This window comes from Parasteatoda tepidariorum, chromosome 4 (assembly GCF_982258835.1).
Source record: "Parasteatoda tepidariorum strain Cologne lab strain chromosome 4, Ptep-v5.0, whole genome shotgun sequence".
NCBI classification, from domain to species: domain Eukaryota; kingdom Metazoa; phylum Arthropoda; class Arachnida; order Araneae; family Theridiidae; genus Parasteatoda; species Parasteatoda tepidariorum.
The window spans coordinates 103,743,910-103,765,314 of NC_141758.1; the positions used below are offsets into that span (position 1 = coordinate 103,743,910).

At 30.0% G+C, this 21,405-nt stretch overlaps 2 protein-coding genes across 10 annotated transcripts in view; one reads left to right on the forward strand and one right to left on the reverse strand.

Annotated features, from left to right (window-relative positions):
- LOC139425738 (biotinidase) overlaps positions 1-17,436 on the forward strand; it is a 29,760-nt gene extending 12,324 nt beyond the window's left edge. For 4 of the 6 annotated variants that reach the window (XM_087161862.1, XM_087161857.1, XM_087161860.1 and 1 more), the window contains exons 2-4: positions 8,071-8,120; positions 11,357-11,535; positions 14,110-17,436. In XM_087161862.1, the coding sequence (XP_087017988.1) occupies positions 8,108-8,120; positions 11,357-11,535; positions 14,110-15,501 (1,584 nt within the window). In that variant the 5' untranslated portion in view covers positions 8,071-8,107 and the 3' untranslated portion in view covers positions 15,502-17,436. Of the gene's footprint in view, positions 1-7,141; positions 7,256-7,726; positions 8,121-11,356; positions 11,536-14,109 lie in introns of those variants that run through there. The other 2 variants (XM_087161856.1, XM_087161858.1) reach the window with 2 other exon arrangements.
- Positions 1-21,405, reverse strand: part of LOC107437221 (glutathione reductase, mitochondrial) — a 30,728-nt gene that overhangs the window by 281 nt on the left and 9,042 nt on the right. For all 4 annotated transcript variants that reach the window (XM_016049150.4, XM_043053015.3, XM_016049151.4 and 1 more), the window contains 4 exons: positions 21,193-21,321; positions 20,465-20,576; positions 2,503-2,634; positions 264-397 (listed from right to left, as the gene is read on the reverse strand). In XM_016049150.4, coding sequence (XP_015904636.2) covers positions 264-397; positions 2,503-2,634; positions 20,465-20,576; positions 21,193-21,321 — 507 coding nt within the window. The remainder of the gene's footprint in view (positions 1-263; positions 398-2,502; positions 2,635-20,464; positions 20,577-21,192; positions 21,322-21,405) is intronic.

Sequence of the window (21,405 nt, forward strand, 5' to 3'; positions counted from 1 at the left end):
ACAGAAAAAAAACAAAAGAACGTGTGACAACAATTTTTTTACACCTAATACACAAACAAAGCCTTCACATTCACAAACAAAATAAGTTTTTCACCTTATCTATAGACAAGGGTCTAGTGGACTTGATCCTTGTTTATGAAGACAATTTGAACAAAAAAGTTATTTTTGACACTTAGTAAAATGCAGTATAAGAATGCAGATAGGCAGTATAAAGACTTCAAATACTAATAACCTATATTAAAAAATAATAAACAAATAAATACCTTTTCTTCTTTTCCCAAGCAAATTAATTTCATATGGCATTTGGTTTTTTCCTCGGTAATGGCGAAATACATAGGTGTAAAGACACTAGTGTAAATCTTTATATTTTCTTTTCCAAATTCCTTGATAGCTTCAACTACAATAAAATGGAAAAGACAATGATAATAATAATTATCAACATTTATGAAGTATCTGTTTTGTTATTCCGAAGCATATATATTAGTAATAAAATTACAGATCTCAAATAGTAATGCTACATGAGGTAATTAAAATTGCTAGGTACATTAATGTTTAGCATAGAAAAAAGAACTCTATTAATCAGAACTGCGAAACTAGAAGCCAAATGTTCAACTCCAATTCCTGAATTATGCGAGAACTCAAATCTCCATAAAATATTAATATTTTTACTAAAACAATATTTATTTCATTTTATATATGCACCATTACAGTTAAAAATATTGAAGTTGTATAAAACCAATGTAGTAACAGTGATTATATTGCTATAGACTTATTGAAGAAACTCCAAAGTAAAAATTAACAGCCTTCATTTTTATAAAAAAAAAAAAAAAAAAAAAAAAAAAATAGTAAACAATCTCAAGTCAAACAACCTCACACTTGCTAGTCAGAACAAAACGGTCTCCTTTTAGGAAGAAGGTAATTCTGAAGAGAACAATCATGGCAGCGCCATCTTTGATTTAACACAAATACTTATAAACAAAATGATAAATTCTGATATTACAATTATTAAAAAAAAAGCTAGTTATTTATATCTCACATGCACACTTGCAAATTTATTAACATCATATTACAAAAAGATTCTTTAGAGAATATTTTAGAACTAAAAACTATTATATATGATTAAAAGAATTCAATTGCATAGCTTTTCAAATAAGCTAAATATATTTGGTTTTGGAATTTATGCACTTTTTCAATGGAAAAAGTACACAAAGTCGTATTACTATCTAGTCATTGTAAAAAATTCTTAATAGTCAACAGGCGCTAACTTTTCTTTCATCAAAAGCGTGTTGTTTTGCAATGATTCTCAGGCAATTGGTATTGCTATGGCAATGATCAGACAGGTTTTTTTTTGCCAAAAATATGTGCTAAGTTGACACTTTGTATGAAACAAAAAACCTCTTATCTCAGTTCTAAACTATCTATTATGCAGTTAATGCCCCAGGATGAATTCTTATTTAAAATAAAAACCGAATATGGAAGAAATAATTGTCTTTAAGAAATGCCTGACAAACCTAAACTAGATCGCTTTGCATCTATTTGCCGAACAGGTATAATTGCTTTGCTGTTCATCTGTATCATATTCGTATTTTTACTGAGCCGCCTGCCAAGTGACAAAGAAACGAAGCTATGGATTAATATTCCCAGTAGAACTTCCTAGGGCGAATATCGAATTATAGAGATATTGGGAAGCAAGAGGAATGGACAATTATAGTGAATTTTTAAAAAAAATTTAGGGCATTCAGGCCCTCAAAACTTAAAGAAATTTTTTATTACTTTTCTAAGAGTGTTAATTATTAAATTATCTTTAAACAAAAGTGCTTACTTTCGTTTTCATTTGAAACGGGGAGTCATGGGATTATTCACGATCTGACGTCACCCGTGCCCATCATGGCACGGGTGACTTTTGGGGCCAGCGAATTTTCGGGGAATTTATCTGTTTAATAAGTAAATAAATAAACATCTGGAGGAAGAAGAAAAAAAAAACAGAATTTCAGATTCAGGAGAGAATCTGCAATAAGATTGAAAATAAAATTTAAAAAAAAAAAAAAATAATAATAATAATAAAAGACGCTGAAGTTCATTAAATGGTTATAAACACGTTTTGAAAATTTCCTGAAAACAAAATAAAATGAAAAGATCGAACATTGAAGTTGCTCTAAAATTGAAATACGTATTGATTACAAAGTAAGTAAATCATAAACATATAAATCATTTTTAAGATAGATTATTCTTACACAGTAACAAACAAAATATAAATCAGATACAATCAACATCTGAACATAGATTACAAACGTTAAAATGCATAAATTCAAATTTCAGAAGTGAAATATTAGTAATCATTATCAAAATTATTTCAAAACAAAATCTTTTTAAAATTGCATATCACGAGCAAAATGCGTACGAAAAAAAAAGAATAATTTCTATTCATTATGAATAACTTCTATTCAAAGAGAAAGAAAAATCTAAGAAAATTAGTTGCAATAATAAAATGAAATGTCATACCTTCAGTGAGACCGACAGTAGCAGCAGGAGGATGACTAAATACAACAGATGGAATGTTTGCATAATTTAAATGGCTGTCGGCGTCATCGGCAAATAACCGAATAGCTAATTTTCTTCCTGCAGCAATGGCAACTGTAACAATTAAAATAGTTTTTTTTTAAATATAAATAGTAAAATTTATTTGATTACAATTACAGTAGAACATTAATTATCCAAAAGTGGGAGAGAATTTGAACCTACTGTGGCAAATCAAGCCACAAATTCGTTTAATCCCCACAAAAGGGAAGTTTCAAAATGCCTCTTCCCTAACTGACAGAAAAATCAATTGTATTAGAAATTAAACTGATGGAATGAACACGTGGAATGGATTATCTGATTAATATAATGGAAAATAATAAGAAATTAATTGAAACTTAATGTTTATTTGAGTAAGTGTTTCGTGCAGTTAGCATGTATTTATGCAGTCAAAAAACTATATAAAAGAACAATTTCGAAAATTCACGGTCATATATTTTGCTTTTTTTTTATATTTAGACTAGCTATATTTGGCACCTTTATCAAGTAATTTGTGAAAAAAGAAAGAAAAAGAAACTGATTGTTTTTTGATCAAACATTAGTTTTTTGTTGTTGTTGCTAGAAAGCAATAATTGGTAGAAAATTTCGAAAAACATTTTAGGTTTAACATTTTATGTTAATCACTAATTTACTCAAACTTTAGTATACGTGATTACCTGTAATTATAAATTTTGATTACTTATAATCATGATTACATGTAATTGTTTCTTTTTGTGATAACAAGGAATATATGTAGTTAGGGATCATGATTACTTGTAATCGTAATTGCGACTAAAAGTAATAGATTACATAGTAGTAATTATCTGAAATCATTTACAGTTGTTATCGATTACTGTAATTGAGCACTGGTTTGAGAAATGGAATCAAATACTATTTATATTTTTTAAACGGCATTTCAAGTTCTGTCCACTTTCTTAAACACGCATTTCGAAGCATGTCCATTTTCATAAATACACATTTTGTTCTTCGTTCATTTTCGTAAATTTGCATATTGAGCTTTGTCCATTTTCGTAAACACGCATTTCGAGACATGTCCATTTTCATAAATACACATTTTGTTCTTTGTTTATTTTTGCAAATACGCATTTCGAGTTTTGTCCATTTTCGTACACACGCACACGCATTTTGAGCTATGTGATGTTCATTTTTTTTTTTAAAAAAAAAGTGTATTTCGTGCTATAACTACAGATTTAAAATCTCACCGACGAGATGTGTTATTTCTTATCAAGATGAAAAGTTCCAATGCGGAGTGGAAAAACCAATTGGTCAAAAAAAAAAAAGAAAAAACTTTCTTCATAATCGACTTTGGTTAACAAAGATATTCTGAGGGGCTCATCACAGGTCCGCGTAGAAAAAGTAGTAAAAAAAGTGACAACCATTTTTTAAGAAGTGATAAATAGTGACTTAATTATTTAGAAACATAATGAATACTTAATGAATATTTTTTAATTTTTCCTAACTAAAATAAATTAAATGTTTAACTTTTTAGCTACTACAGCCCGGCTAAAAGTATTATATTAAAATAACAGTGAAAGTATGCAACAAAAATATTGTTGTCACTGTTTAACGTCAATGCATGGGCAGTCATTCGTTATTGTTTTATTTTAAATAAATTTCTATTAGACAGGACTTTTTTCAAGAGTATAAAAACGACGTGTTTTTAAACGCAATGTGGGGAGATGAAGAAACGTTAATAATTGTTATTATTTTTCAAAAACAAACAAAAAAAGCAGAAAACTACCTATAGTTTTACAATGGAATTGCCACGAAACGAGTGCAGCAAAAAGTGATTACGAAATAGTATCGTATTAAAGTGTAAATTTGCCTGAAAAACGATAAATAACAGCTAGAAAAATGACGTGTAATAAAAAATGAATCGTCGCATTAGATCAGGGCTGAAGAGAATAGAAGGGCTGGTTCACTCCTTTGAAGAAACTCTCGCCGCACCAATCATCCGATTTTCTCTAGTGACGTCACTTTGGCGCAAAGCTCGCACTTTTACTTCAAGAACAGAGCGTTCAGCCTTACTAGCTCTAACTAATATTGGAGCATTTCTTTTTGTGACATATTCTAAGACATTTGTTATTTTCTATAATGACTTTACTCAGTTTTTGCCGTGAATTTACAAAATTTTAAAACGATTGCGCGATTGCAACTTGCAAAAATTCTGATAGAAAAACAAAAAGAAAAAATATAATTTTCCGCGTGTTCCCTAAAGTAAATGAACAACTATGTAAAGAATGGATTCCGAAATGACACAGTTAATATAAAACAGCAATACGTTTTTTCTATCGTTAAGAACTTTTATAAAAATTCTTTATCTAAATAGAAACCGCCTCGTTACTTCAAAAAGAAAGGCATGTGAAAAAAATTAAAAAATGGATAAAGTCAAAGAAAATTAAAACGTAAGTAAAAAGTATAAATAAAATACATAGTGTACAGTTGAAATTCTCCTAATTTCATAACTTATTTTTTTAATGTAGTTATTCTAAATATTTATGATTCTTTTTTAAAAATTATATTCTCTTGAATTTAAATATCTATAAATTATATCATCTTAAATTTAAATATCTATAAGCAATTGTAAAATTTCTAATGTCATTATGAACCTAAATTATTATTTTGTTTCAGTAATTAGCGTTTAAGGTTGATGTTTCCTAATGATTAAGTATGAACAAATTGCTATTAACGGCATATTTTAAAATCGGGGATTCTAAATTTAACTCAACTTATTGTTATAAAAGAATATGTAGATAAAAAAGTGTCGATATATGCTTTCATTTTTCTTAATAAGTAAAGTTAAAACTGAACTTTTTAAAATAAAGTATTTATAGTGTCATTTTTGCCAACTAGTAAAATATTTTTATAAGTTTAAAATGGTATTTTTTTAATATAATGGCCAAGAAAGTTTTTTTAAACTATGTTTATGAATGGAAATAATGTGTTAATAACGTAAAGTTTGAAAGCTAATAACCAGAAAAAGTCTAACTTCTTTTTACAAAGAGAAAGATGCAAAGTTATCATAATATCTTTGCGTGCGATCTTCCGAGATGTGTGGACACAGTGACGTCATGAGGAGGGAAATCGTAGCTTCAGCTCTAAGAGCGGAGTGAACTAGCCCTTCTATTCTCTTTAGCCCTGGCATTAGGTAGAATTATTTTAATCGTAGAATTAGATAGAATCACCGCATAGACTTGTCACGAAATGCGTGATCACGAACAAAAACTGTCTCAAAAAGTGATACGATTTTGACCCCTTTGTAGAGGACTGGCGTATGGATGTCTACTCGCTCCCAGTTAATACGTATTAAAACGAGGTGTAATACGAGAGTATCATATTCCTGTGATCTTGAGTCGCGGTCTCCATTTTTTTTTCCCGTCTTAGAAACCGTTATTGATGGAACTTCTTTTGGCGGAGCATAGGCAAAAAACAATCATTAGCAGCTGTAGATGTACTAATTAAAAAAAGAATGAAATCTTGGTGTATGCGTTTGCTGAAAATGAATTTAAAAAAAAAAAAGACTTTTATAAACATTGAAAATAGTAATAAGAGAAACGTAGATATTTTATTTTGAATTGAAAAGCTCGAAGAGAAATACTTGTAGTTATTTTTTAATGCATATTCTTTTTGTAAATTAATTATATTGTTAAGATTTTTTTTTTTTTAAAATTTTTATATTTTTTTTTATTGGCATTTTCTATCAATAATTTTATATAAACAACCTAAATTACATAAAGTATGAATTGTTGCTTAGATATGAATATAATCATTACTCTTTAGGGGAAAAAAAAACCTATCTCTCACAGCCACTTGTAATCTTTCCTCGGAACAACAGGGTTACTCCCAACACCTTTTGGGAAACTAGAGTAACAAAAAACTGTTAGAGTAACGCAGTGTTTCCCAAACTTATGACTTTCGTGTACCCTTTCTAAATTTTTCGTAACGCTGTGTACCACTAATAAAAAAAATGAATGTATTTTTTACTATAAAAAAAATTGCACAAAAAAAAAAATCATAACTGGCTGTTGACACTATTAATTATTAACTCTGCACAAAATAGCCAATAGAATAATAAGTAATCTTAAATTTTCATGGCTAGCTTTGTTTTTAAATAAAATTTTTTGAAATTTTCGTTTGTTGCAAGATATTTCGCATAAGAACGCGTACCCCCGCTAAACTGTTCTCGTACCCCTGGGGGTACGCGTACCACACTTTGGGAAACACCGGAGTAACGGAAAGGTTTGGATTGCTAGAGTAACAAAGGACTCGTTTCATGTATGGTACCATGGGGGTTTCCCAGGTTACTAATGGAAGATCTTCGGAATCGAACGAAGCCATGACTTCACCACACTAATGACAAGTAGTCAAATCTTCATTTTGTGACGTAGCTAAATTAATTGTTAACCAATCATAAAGCCAAAGCGTCCTCACAAAGTCCTCTTTTTTTGCTCCTCCGAATACACACATATATAGTTTGTCTACGGTAAGAACTCCCCCCGCGCCACAAAGTCGTCTGCTGCTATGGAAACAAGAGTTGCGCATTTCAGGGAGGGTAGCTTCTCTTCACTCTAGGGCTAACACAATAGACCGAAGTAAAAGATTCTGTTTAGCTCGCCGACCCGAGGCCAAAACCTGTCCTAAATAATGACCACAGCCACAGGCCCAGACGAATGGCTAGGTGAGTTTATATCTCATAACCCACGTTACGGATTTCAAATTATTAGCTAGTAAATTAGCAAAAGATCAAAAGTATTCGCCAGTTTTCAAAAGTCTTCCCTAAATACAAATCTTAACAATTTTTTATGCTAAATTGTTTTCCCATAGAAAACTATTTTACGGTAGTTTGTTTCAGACTTATATTATTTGGACAAAATTTTAATTGGCTATCTACCTAAAATAATGGCTGTAATCGAATAAAAATACTGATTTGTTTAGAAAAATTCATTAAATTATTTTGACGTAATTTTAATTTCTTTCCAATGGAAAAAAAATCATTTGCCAAAACACAATTTTATTAGCCAAATTTCATCGCATTTGGCGAGGAGGCGAATACTTAATGCGTGCCCTGTATATTCTATATATATACGCATATAATAATAAACATAAAAAAACTTCTGAAGCGTGCAGAGAGATTTTCCCTTTCTTTAACATAAAGAACTTGTTACGCTATAGAACCGGTTGAACATCTTTCTTTGCTTCGTAAATCACCTTTACTTACGAGGGAAACATAAACATTCGAACGTAAATTGTTGAGACACAGCCCTGTTCGCGTTGTGTTATTGGGCAATCAAATATTGGCTTTAAATAAAAATATATAAATTGATATTTAAATGACACTCATACAAATAAATCCAATATTCGCTTTAATTATGATTGATATACATTAAGTAATCTAACAATCATGTCAGCAAAACTATCTTATCACTGTAATAAATTGAAGACTTCCCGCAAGGAAGGATAAATGAGAATAATTAGCATTTTTTTTCTATTTAGGAGGAACGTTTGGCTTTTGTTTACAATTCATTCAACCATGAGTTTGATCGGTAAGTCAACATTCATTTTTCACGCCCATGCCTTTCTTGATTTTTGTTAGAAACGCTTTTTACGCTTAAAATATCCAACAATGTTTTTGAAATAATCATTTGCGACATTACTGCTAGTTATTGATTAGTGTGAACAATTATAACGTTTAACTGAAGCTTATTGCAAGTTAAATTATTTAAAATCTCTACAGTCATAAACGCATTAAATTTGATTTTAATGATTATATTTTTATGTATGTACTAGAATATGATTTGAAGTGAACAAGTTTAGTGAATAGAACATGATATTTAGTTTAGTGCTAAAACAATAAAAAACTGTGAAAACTTAATTTGTGTAACAATAAATTAAAAAAAAAAATTATAGCTATTCAGGGGTCTGTCCAGACATTTTGTGAAAGGTCCGTTTTTGTAAAATTGTGAAAAAATGACTCGAAATTTGTGAATATAAAATAAACGTTAAGTCACATTCTTTCAACCAGGGTCCTGCTTTTGTGAATTTTTGCACATAGGGTCCGTTATTGCAAAAAACCTTTTTCAAGGAGTTTTTAAATTGTAAAGAGATACAAGATTATGCTCAACACTGTAAATATATAATTAAAAAAATTTAATTTTAAAAAATAAACAGCAATTGCAGCTACTAAATTAGCAATGCAACATATAAATATTTGGTATTTAGCCTATACTGCTGAACGCAGAATATTCATTTCGGACGAATAAAGCAAGACAAAATTTAGTTCGTTTACATCTGTCTTTCTCCCTGGAAAGGGTTTATTCGATTAACAAAACAATAATGAAAATAAACAAATTTGTGAAGGGTCCGATTAAAAGATAAATTATTTTGTGAAGGGTCCGTTTTTAAGTTAAAATATTTTGTGAAAGGTCCATTTTAATGAAAATATATTTTGTGAAGAGTCTGTCAACGGACCCAACTTTCCTCTAAACAGATCCCTGCTATCTTCAAGAGTGCTATATTAATAAAATAAAATTTTAATTTTTTTAAAAAATTTATTTCTTTTCTTATGAAACATTCAAAATTAGGAAGAAAAAAAAGTGCAAATAAATTTAGTGTGCAGGGATAGTTTCTTATTTTAAATACCATTACAAATTTGTGTTAAGAGGACGACTATTTAGTTACTATTTAATAAATAATGTGCACATTTAACCATGGGAATATAGTAAATTTTAATGAAATTAAGAATTTAAAATAAATTAATAAAAATTCACATGATTACTTTTTATGTCAAACGAGAGTGAATGGTGTTCGTCCCATGGTCTATTACCCGCATTTGCATGACATGAGGAGTAAAACCACAAAATCTTCCATGGTTAGTCCGATGGCAAGGGGATTCTAACCTATGAGAATGTTTTACGCAGCACTGTGACCGGTATACTAGCTGTCACTGAGGTTCGAACTTGGGAAGAGTTCTATCACCGGAATAGTCCCAGCATAACATTTTGAGAGACTTGATTGAGTCTAGATTGAAACCTTTGAAAGTTGCTTAGAGAGAGGATTGATGATTTGAAAATCAATCATTTTCTGTGTTTTGTTACGGGAACCAGATAGTTTATTCTCATTAAATTTTAAAATTAGATACCAAGTTAGCCAACTGATTGTGTTGCTGAGTAGAAAAAACTTTAAAACAATGTTTTCTGCTGCATGTCAGATCATTTTATTTTTATAACCTTCGTTGAACAGCCGACCCGACTTTGAGTTCACGACTACCAATGTTCAACTCAGTAGCCTTGTAACTTTAAACCCAATTCAGAAGAAAAGGGAACTCAAGCATTGGAAGTAATTTGCATTCTTTGAGGAATTTTTGATGGAACTAACTCACACTTGCGTTACATGGAGAAGGAAACCACGAAAACCTCCCACGAATAGCCTGACTGCAAGGGCATTCTAATACATGATCCGTCTACCACTGAGGATATTTTACGTCAGCTTTATGGTTGGTGGGATCTGGGAGCGGAATACGCATCGACCGCCATTGTTGGATTCAAACCCGGCAACTCATTCGGTGGCGAGCGATCTAGCCCGGAAACCACCATGGCTTATGTCAGATTATTTAGTTACCGCCATTGAAGAGCGGACCCAATTTTAGCTTTACAACTACCAATATTCTACTCTGTAGCGTTGAAATTTTGAACCCAATCTAGAAGACAAGGAAACTCCTGGATCAAGTAATGGGAGAAATTCACGTTGGAGGACTTTTTGAGGGAACTAACCCGCATTTGCGTTACTGGATGCAAGATTAAGCCGAAGAAAACTGGATGCAAGATTAGACTACAACAAACGTAAAGAGCTAGCCCTTCAATTCTAAGGTGCCTCGCTATGGGGAATGGATTGCCTTTTTTTGAACTTTTAGAAACAAGTAAAATGTATAGTATTTCGATCACTGATGGGTTTTTAAGGTGGAGTGTCATTGCCTAGTACTAGACAAATATTTTCTTTAGAGCAAGGGCCATTGCCCGAAATTTTTTTAAAAATTTAAATTAGATTCTAAGAGCCAGCTCTAGGAAAAAAAAGCAACTGAATAAATATAATACAGTGTAACTGCTCTAGAACGACCACTTTCGTTCCACAGTAAAATTGTAGTTCATGGAGGTTGATCGTTCTTAGAGCTTCCATTGACTTCAAAATGTTATCGAAGATGCATGATTTTTCGCAAACGATTTTAATTTTAGTCAGTATCATTTTCTTGGTGCGGAAATGCCACTTGTGTTGACATCATGAAAACCAGGTCGATGAATAACATTTAGCATCAATAAAAATGATCCCTACTGATATAATTACATGTAATGTATATAAGTATGTGTGTGAATAATATAATCAGTGCTACAATCGTTCGTCGTAATTTTTTTTAAAAATTAAAACTGTAGCTATAGTCACATATTTGCTCCAATTTTTATGAAATCTTGCCTTCCACTTTTCCAAATCTTGCCACAAAATTTTAATCTATAACAGCTGTAATAAATTTTTTGGAAAAATTGCCAGTATGCAATGTTTGAAGAGATTTTTCGATAGATATTTAAAAGGAGTGTTATATTTTGTTTAAACTTTTCGAATAAGACTGTACTGAACATATTTAATTCGCCTTTTTAAGATTCGTTCTTTCTAAAAATTTATAAAAATTATATCTAAAAATTAATCTAATAAATCTTTCAAAATTTTTTTATTTATTATACTTAAAGAATTTTCTATTAACAAAAGTGTTTTTTTTTTTTTTTTTTTACAGATCTTCTTCTGTTTCTTTCACTGCTGACATTGTTAACAGCGGCAGAAAAAGAAAAAAGGTATTACAGGGCAGCTGTTGTTGAGCATGTCCGATTTGGCGATTATACTCACACGAAGGAGCAAATTTTAGAAACAAATTTGAAAACTTATGAGACAGCTACTCAAATAGCTGCAGATAATGTAAGTATTTATGTGGCCGATAATTCACAAATGCAAAGGAGGCCGATTAAAAGCGCTATGAATTATTATAATTTTAATTTGTAGAAATTTCAACTGTTTCTTTAAATAAGCGCGAACGCTAAGAGGTTTAGGCATTTTTCTTTATATTGGGTATGGAGGATCGTAATGAATGACGATAAATTTCCCCCATCTTTAGCATGAGTTTACATTAATTTTAAATGCCGTCATTAGAACAGATTAGTTAGTCGTTATTTGAGGTGCACTCCTACTTTCCTTTTGTACCTATACCTTTATATTTCCAATCAAGAAAAATCTCATTAAGCTAATAGTTTATGTCAGTCGATCATTTACGGATTTGTATTCATTTTACAGAGAAAATGAATTTTTTTTCACCTTTGTTCAATCAGAGACGTATCTAGGGAAAATAGTGCCTATGGCAAATCTCGAATTGGCGAACTTCACTGTATACAGTTAAACCCCGCTATAGTGGACATGGTTTATAGTGAACTCCCGGATATAGTGAACGAAATGTTCGCTCCCTTGCCTTGCTATACACGTATAATGTTATTTTTTTTTATGGATATAGTGAACCAAAAAAAGAGGGGAAGTTGGGCATTATGAACTTTTTTCTGTCTTCGACTGATTTTCTTAATTTTTTTGTAATAATTTTGAAATTTCTTTTCAAAAATAAATACAATGTACTGATTTATAAAACCATATATTGCATGGAATGTAACAATAAGCATTTTTTCTCATTTGCTTCATTATTAAATTGATTCAACATTCAAAGAAGCTGCAATCGTCCAGTACCTGGACAATTGTTTCAAGTCAAAGCTGACGAATTTGCTAAGCGATTTGGTGAGACTACTTTTATGTGCTCGAATGGCTGGTTAGACAGGTTTAAAAACCGGAATAAAATAAATTGAGGAAAAATTTCGGAGAGTCGGGAAGTGTTTCCATATCTAATATAGAGGATTGCTCATCAGCTAAAGATAAAATTTTTTTTAAGGCGAAGAGTAATAAAAAATAAAAGTTAACACATTTTTGTTACTACGTATTATTTTTCAGTCATTTTTCTATTTCATTTTATTTGTCACTTATTCAAATAATGTCGTGATAAATAAAAGGAACCATCAGTTGAAATTGTTTGCGAAACGGATATAGTGAACCGAAATTTCGGTCTCTTGAAGGTTTACTATTAGCGGCGTTTAACTGTATATATTTTAAAGATAATTAATAAAAGTATGTAATCATCTTAGTTATAGTGTAAAAGATAGTATTTTAACAATTAGTAGACAGTAACAATTTTTAATACATGTGTCGGATGTAAACAAATTAATGACTGATAAGTATGACTCAATGAAGAATATTATTATTTTCCTGGAAGGAATTTATTACAGGGCCCATAGGGGGTACACAGCATGACCCTAAAGTTTACTATGTATGTATATCTAAAACAGTGTTCTTAGAAGCTTTATTTTGAGGAAATTCGTATTCTAAAATGCTTTGAAACGGGGGTGTTCTAAGTCATTTTTCAATTCTAACGCAAGGCGCGATATGGAACCTTAATATTGACCCATAATATTTAAAATGCACCACGTATTATATTCTCATTGAATAGTGTACCCTACCAAAGGAATTAATTTTAGGTCCCATATGGGGCACACAATGTGGACCTACAGTTTACTCTGTATGTATAACTAAAATAGTGTTCTTAGAAGCTTAAAATGAAGAAATTCTGAAATTTATTAATATTATCCTGACTAATAAGTATGACTGAATGCAATTTCAATCCTGTGAGGCTTTTAAATAACTGTTCTTTGTCAAGAAAAAGTCGGCAATGGCAATGAGCTTTTATCATAATACTCAATTATTATTTTATTCTACTATTGACGAAAAGCAGCAAATCCACCCAAAATCTTGAGTGCTTCACTTTTTTACAGCAAGGATTGTTTTGAGAAAAAGTTGCAAACAATAAGCACGTGATTAAAAGGAGAAAATTAAGATTTTTCAATTGTTCTCCTCGTTTATAGAGATACGAAAAAAAAAACTTAGATAGTAATTATTAACACAACGTCCTAATTGTTTTAATCTAAGAATAACATCTTCAACAGGAATTGAACAAAAATTAGAAAGAAAAGAATGTTTTTTTTAACTAATCGCGAAAAATCTTGGTTTTAAAGCGTTGAGGATCACATAATTTTCAAAAGCATTATAATTGGTGGTACAAGTGCATGGAATTACATACAAATTAATGTCATTTTTTAAAATTTTAATGTACCGGCAGCTTTCTAACCTTAATACATTTGAAAAGAACAAAATAATTAGAAAAATAGTTTTTTAATATTATGACAATTTTACAATTTTTTTTTTATGCATTGGGTTTACCACCCATTAAAATGATTTTAAAATAATGTTTCAATCTTCAACATACTCTGTGGTCAAACAGAGACTATGAAAAAGAAAACATTAAAATAACCAACTCATTCGTAATTCTGCTTTTCGGACTATAATTCTTGAAATTTTTTTGATCCAAATTAAAGAGGCAATACAAGTACTTATTTGTATTTATAGGGTGCGGACATCATCGTTCTCCCAGAATTCGGCATTTTCCTTCCAAATAAAGAAAACAGGAGTTGGGTGAAGAACTTTGCCGAAGACGTCCCCGATCCCAAAGAAGAATTATCAAACCCTTGTTCTCAAAGTGATATGTTTGAAGATCGTCCGATATTAAAGCAACTCAGTTGCTTAGCGTATCGAAACAGGATTTATCTTGTGGCTAATTTGGTAGATGCCAAGAAATGTTCCAACAGGGGATCATGCGACGCAACTGGCATCACTTCATGTGCTGAGAGTTACAGTTTCTGTCCAGAAGATGAAGTTTTAATGTATAACACGAATGTGGTTTTCGATCGACAAGGCACGCTCATAGCGCGATACCACAAAAGACATCTCTACTTCGAACTGGACTTGAACCATCCTGTTGACCCGAAAGATATCTATTTCGAAACTGATTTTGGGACATTCACTACATTTATCTGCTTCGATATGATTTTCAAAGAGTCCGTGGAAGCCGTTGAGAAGTCTGGCGTGGTGAATGTGGCTTATCCAACGTATTGGTATGACACTGCTCCTTTCATTTATCTGGCTCATGCATACCAGCAGGCATGGGCAGTGAGGAACCAAGTCAACTTGCTAGCTGCAAACGCTCATAATCCAAGCAGTGGAACAATGGGAAGTGGAATTTATTCGGGAAGTCACGGCGCTTTGATTTACAGCCACAGTCCAGACTGGCGGAGTAAAATTCTGATATCTAATGTACCAAAGTTCATTGAACCTAAATTGCCAGAAAATTTAGATACAAAGATATTTTCAATTGATGGAGATAATTCTGTTGAAATAACGGAACAGAATGTGGATATCAAGCAAGCTAGTTGCATTGTAGGAGTGCCCGGGCCCATCAAAACAGGAGTGAAAGAATATAACTGCTTTCAAATGGATAGTAGCATGTATGAATATATGAAGTTGAAAGACGCGGAAGGCTTTCTGAAAAACTGCATGGATGATTTTTGCTGCGAGCTTTCTTATAAAGCAAACTCGATGGAAGAAAATTATTATTTAGGAGTATATTCTGGAGATTTTACTGGTATGCAAACATTCTCGTTAGGAACAGAAGCTTGTATCCTAGCCCGTTGCGATTCTACAAATGATGTGGCGTGTTCGAACTTCAAAACCAAATCATCAACAGTTTTCCAATATGTCAATATTCAAGGCAGTTTTACAAGCAAACATGTTTATCCGACTGCAGTTGATAGTAATACACGATTAACTGATAAAAAACAGTGGTATTTCAATGGAAAGTCTCAAATTATCTACAGTAACTTAAATCAAAATAGTTCATTAATTTTCTTAGGTTTGTATGGAAGACATTACAATAGAGATAAGATACCGGTTATGAACTATTAACAGGGATGTAGGTAAGGGAGGGGTTTAAACACCCCCATAGTAATTAACTCAATTATATATTATGTATGTAAAGGCTCAACCTGGATTAGATTTGAAGTGCCAATATATTTCATAAATTAGTTCTTTATAGGATTTTTTAATTGTTACTTGTTATATTTATTACAAAATAATTGCTATAAAAAAAAGATACTGAAAAAAAAAAGATACTGAAAAAAAAAAGATACTGAGATTACAAAAGTAATAACACTAAACATATAACTGTCGAAGAAAATGAAAAAACTGTTTTTAACCAACAAAGTAATAAACATACAATAATTAAGTAAAGTTGCAGTCTGACAACTGAAAATCTGCTCTGATTTAAATACTTCTGAGTAATATAAAATATTTGAGTTACTTAGAAAATTAAAAACAAAGTTAATAAATGCATAAAATGAAATAAGTTCACTCAAAGTCACTATTATTTTCATTGAAAATGGGTTGCAAAGAAATTTTACTTAGTTTTAAGTTTTTTTTTTGTTATATAATTGTAGCTATACATTTTAAGTTTTTATACTTGAGATTAAACATCGGCAATCACTCAAAAGGTTTTGATTTGAAGAAATATATTTAATTATAGTAAGAAAATTTTTTATTAGTCACAAATAGTTATTTTTTTATTTCTAATAAAGCAGTCACTTTAAGAGAAATAGAACAAAAGTTATTTTTTGAAAAATCCAATATTTCAAAAAAATTATTTATCAATATTATATTTTTTGGAAATTATGTATTTGAAATAAATTAAATCTGTAAGTAAAAAAGGGCTCTATGCAATCTGAGACCCACAATATATTATATTCATCTTTAAAAGTTGCATAAAACTTTCAAAATACTACATGTACTTTATTCTTTCTTTAAAACAATAATTTAGTTTTCGATATTTGTTTTTATACCACCTACTATTGAAATTATGTAATAACTAATTATAAAATTAAAAAGTATTTTTCTTTCAAATTTTCAGTTAAAGTGTTATCAGCAATTAGACATAATTTTTTTTAAAATTCTCTTTTATACTTATTTTAAAAGTTACTCATTTCTTATTAGTCACATATTTATAAAATCAATAAGTCTTACCTTACTGTAAAGCAATCGAATGAGTTAGAGAGATGGGAGATAAATAGAGCAATTGTTTTTATCTCAAATTCCAATCATACTTTAGTTTTTTTGCATATAAGTAGAAATATTAATCAAATTTTATTGTCCTTTAAAAATATCCACACGTCATTTTGCAAAACTTTGTTAGAACATTTTTATGGAATCGAAAATATTAATTAAAATGAAAGAAATTGTAACTCAGACCTAAACTATTTGAGGATTCAACAAAAAATACTCTCTGAATATAGTATCGTTAGAAATGTATTGATTTTGAAAATATCCGAAATTGGCACAAAATAAGCGTGAATTTGATTTTTTTTTTTTGGGGGGGGGGGACAAGAATAATGCCTAATGCTTATTTGCTGTCAAAATATTTATAATAATAAAATTTTTTGTAGCGAAATTATTAGCAAGGCAACCAAGGGATGATTAGAACATGCACTTGCTTCCATTTTCTGTTCAGTTTAACACAAAAAACTAATAAAAAACCTTTTTAACTTATTAAAATTCACATTGAAAACTAAAGTTATTTTGAATTGCGAGTTTTACGTTATTGCATTGAATAGAAAATCGACACCAACGTTCATTTCACTTATTCTCTCGATGCCTTAATTGAATTTTCCCAGTTCTGCATTGCATAGCATTATGTTTGAGGATTTTTTAATTTCAAAAACTCTAAAGTTAAATAACCCTTCGCCCCATTTTTCTTCTACATATTTTAAATTAAATTGTTAATAAAGAAAGTGAGTCTGTGATACTATTGCTTATATTTACAACACTTTGAATAAATTTTTATTAAAATTCTTCCTTTTGTTATGTTATTGATAGATTTGCTTTCATTCATAACTCTGTGTTATAGGTAGATTAAATTTTTTTTATTTAAAATTGAGTTTTTTTAAAATTATTGTTTTTGAGTACTTTTATGCCCATTTCGTTGATTTTTACCTTTTTTAAAAGTCGGTGGCATAAATTAAAAATATAACATCAGCATAGAAATTAGTTCAATTATAAATACAAAAAAAAAACTAACAAACTAGGTTATGCTGGCAGTTGACCATTGAGAAGCTAAAATAAACTAATTTTGAGAATATTGACAGTCAGAATGTTTTAACAGTGTCTCAATTTCCAACAATTTTTAATTTTTAAAATTAGCATGTTCTTTTAAGAATTTTTGTCATAAAAAAAGAAAGAAAGAAAAAAGATGTTGATATGACAAACTGGTTATCCATGTATATTTTTTTAAGAATAAAAATGTTCAAAAATTAATATACTTTTTGATACAAAATACAAGAAAATCATAAAAAATAATAACTAAGGGGAGAAAGACAAATGAATTTCTATCTACAAATTTCATTGGTAAGAAGAATTAACATACTATACTTCATTTACCTTTATAACTAAAAAAATAAGCATGTGGAAATGATTGACAAAACGATTATAAAACGAAGTAGATTTATGATGAAATTAAATCCTCAAAAGGGATAATTGAAATTTAAAATTTGTGTGTCGTAACTAGGACTGGGCTATAGATCGATATATCACGACATATCGATTTAACGCCTGTATCGGCAGGCCGATACAGCGACTTTCATTCCAGGCGATGCATCAGAAATCTGATTTAAGCCGTCGAGTAAAGAAGACGAACGATATACGATATAGCGATACAAGACACGCAAGGATCTCTTACGTTCCGATGCCAACTCGCGCTGGGGAAGACGATGTACGTATCGTTATATTGAAACGGCCTTGATTGATGAGCGGTAGAATCAGAATCAGTTTTGAGAACATATATCGTGATCTCGCATGTTCGTTTCCGCACCTCTTAGTTTTTTCCTCTTCTTTGTCGCGACTTGATATCGTTTCTTGTAGATTATTTTCAGTGGGACGGACTTTTTGTAATCGCCATCGTTACCTTGTTCTGAACGTAACCTATTATTGAAAAGAATATATAAAGAAGTGTTTCTTATTTAATTAGGTAAATTTTTTTTTTGAAACAAAACTTTCTTTTTTATCTTTAAATGTAAAAATTAATTTTGATATTATATGTTTCAGTATTATTTTACAAGATTGAATTTATTACAAACGGAAATCTAATTTAAGGTGCCCATAAAGAATTAAATTAAAAAGTAATTAAATTTGTTAGGCTATTTTTTACTTTATTTTAATTTATTAAAAACTTTTTGGATAAAATAATAATTTAATGGGTTTTTATTACTGATTTTAAATTTATAAATCTTTAGTTGTTTTCATTTTTATAAATAAAATTATAACAAAACTTATTTTTGCTCTTTTGAATTTAGACATAAGTCAATCAACTTTGTTTATTCAAAAAAATTAGTAATGTTTGCGATTACGACTTCTTTTTTTAAAACTCATTTAGCACTTCGTTTTATTAAAGAGTATAATCGTGTTTTTTAATTTTCTTTCAATATTGTCAGTTGAATGTATTATCGAATATCATAATTCTTTTGTTTTTATTTTTAAGGAATTAAACCCTACTTTGTTTTTTCGTTCACAATTTGGTAATTATTCAATTTAACTTTATTATTTATGTGAAGTAATAATGATAAAAAATAGTGTTTTTTTTGTTTAATTTATTTAGCACATTGTTTTAAGCATACAAATAATTTTTAACGAACTTGTTTTTTAAATTTTCTTTCTATATTATTAGGTAAATATATTGATAAATTTCAATTTTCTTTCTTTTTTTATTATTTATTTTTAAACTAAGAAATCTTTCGTTATTTGCGCGATCATTTTTAGAAAATATAACAATATCTTTATCAAGCAAAACATATACATCAAATTCATAAATTGATTTAAATCAATCTGAGTATGAAGTTTTGATAGAAATCTGACTTTCTGCGCTTTACAAGTAAATGAATTTCAAAAATACTATATCGCGATGCAAAACTGACGATGCATCACGATATAAAATTTCTTATATCGCCCAGTCCTAGTCGTAACATGGTATAAAAAACAGCACAATTTAAAAAACCAAATGGAAAGGACTGAAAAAAATTTGAATTAACAACTAACATAAAAATTAAAAAACATCTCAAAACGTGAAATTGCATTCCGAAAAGAGATCACTCAAATTCGAGCAGAAATACACAAAATTTCATGTCCTGGCAGTTCCACAGCAGATAAGAAACTGAAAGATTTATAAAATCGTTCCTCGTAAAAATTTATTGTCAGTCTTACATTTCAAGAGGTAGCTGATCACTGGTCTAGTGGATACTGTACTGGAATACGGGGTCCGAAGTTGTGGGTTTGAATCCCACCGTAGACATGGAAGTAATTTTCTCTCTCTCTGTGTTCTAGGTCCTTTCTTCTGTGTGATTGTGTGAATACAACCGGCCCTTTAAATGGGTTTGTGGTAGTATAACGTGGGCAACACTACTCCAGACCTCGTGGCTCGGCCACTGGTGCCTACAGGGTAACAATAAGAGAGCAGCAATTCTGGCATTTTTGAGGCCAATGGGAAATAGACTCAAGTGCGCATCATTAAAAAAAAAAAAACATTTCAAGAGGTATTAATTTGAAAGTCCATTTCTCAATCCTTTTCTATGTCCCACCCACTTGGATGACTTGTTCTTGACTAGTGCAGGTGAACCATAATTTTGTGAGTTCGATGAAAGGGTAAATGGGAAATCTTTCTTTTCATTGGAAAGGGGAAAAATATGTGATACGCAAAAAAAAGGTGAGATAAGTGACAAAGCCTTAAAAATAGTGACTTTGATAAAAGCGATCCACACCGAGTCCTGCATTCTAATGTAAAATGTATAGATAATTTAACAACATAGCTTATTTGAAAATTGCAAATTTCAACCTGGTGTTAGTAACCATTTTCCGCACACATCCCCAAGAGCGTAGATTCCCTTTTCAGTTGTATTTTGATCAGCGTCCACTTTAATGTGTCCAGAATCATCAAGATCAATATTCTAAAAGAATCAAAGAGCAATACTTTGCATTCAATATTAAAATCTTAAAAATCTATAAAATACAAGAAAAAAATTAAATTGACTTCTTGTTTTATCTAGTTTCAAGTCAGTATTTGGAAATATTGAGTGGAAATTATAGTGCAAAAACTTTACAGTATGTTCATAAAATATTGGTAGGGCTTTAAATTATTGCACTTTTGAAATAAATATGATAAATTATAAAATTAAAAGAATAACACAATTTGATGTTAAAAGTTTCCTATCTGTTGAGTAGTGTTTGATGTAGATCTCAAAAATAATTTAGTCTATTTCAATACACAACCAAAAATAATTGAATTGACAAAGAAACAAAATAAAAAAAGTAATTCTTTCTTTCAAATAGATAAAATTTTTAACTTGAATAATTAAAATCTGATATTTTGTATCAAAACCAAAATATTGGAAAGTTAAAAAGAAAAGATTAATGTCTTGAGATGTATGAAAATCTAAGAAAGGAATGTTATCTTTAATTTTACTCATTGCTGTGCAGTACCTTGTCCTGAAACTATTACAACAATTTTGAATTCCATTATTATTTTATGAACACAATATGTAAAAAAAAGAAAACATAACTTACAGCTTTATCAAGATTTAAATCAATATTTGGTTGCCGTCCAATCGCCCACATGACACACTCTACATCAATAGAGTTACCATCGGAGAAGATAACTCTTTTATGATGAGAGGTTTTTTCTACAGACTTTACCTAATTAAAGAAAATGATAATTAAAAGAAAAAGCCTATGCACATAAAATTAAAAAGCATAAACTAAAAAATTGTTTTGTTTAAA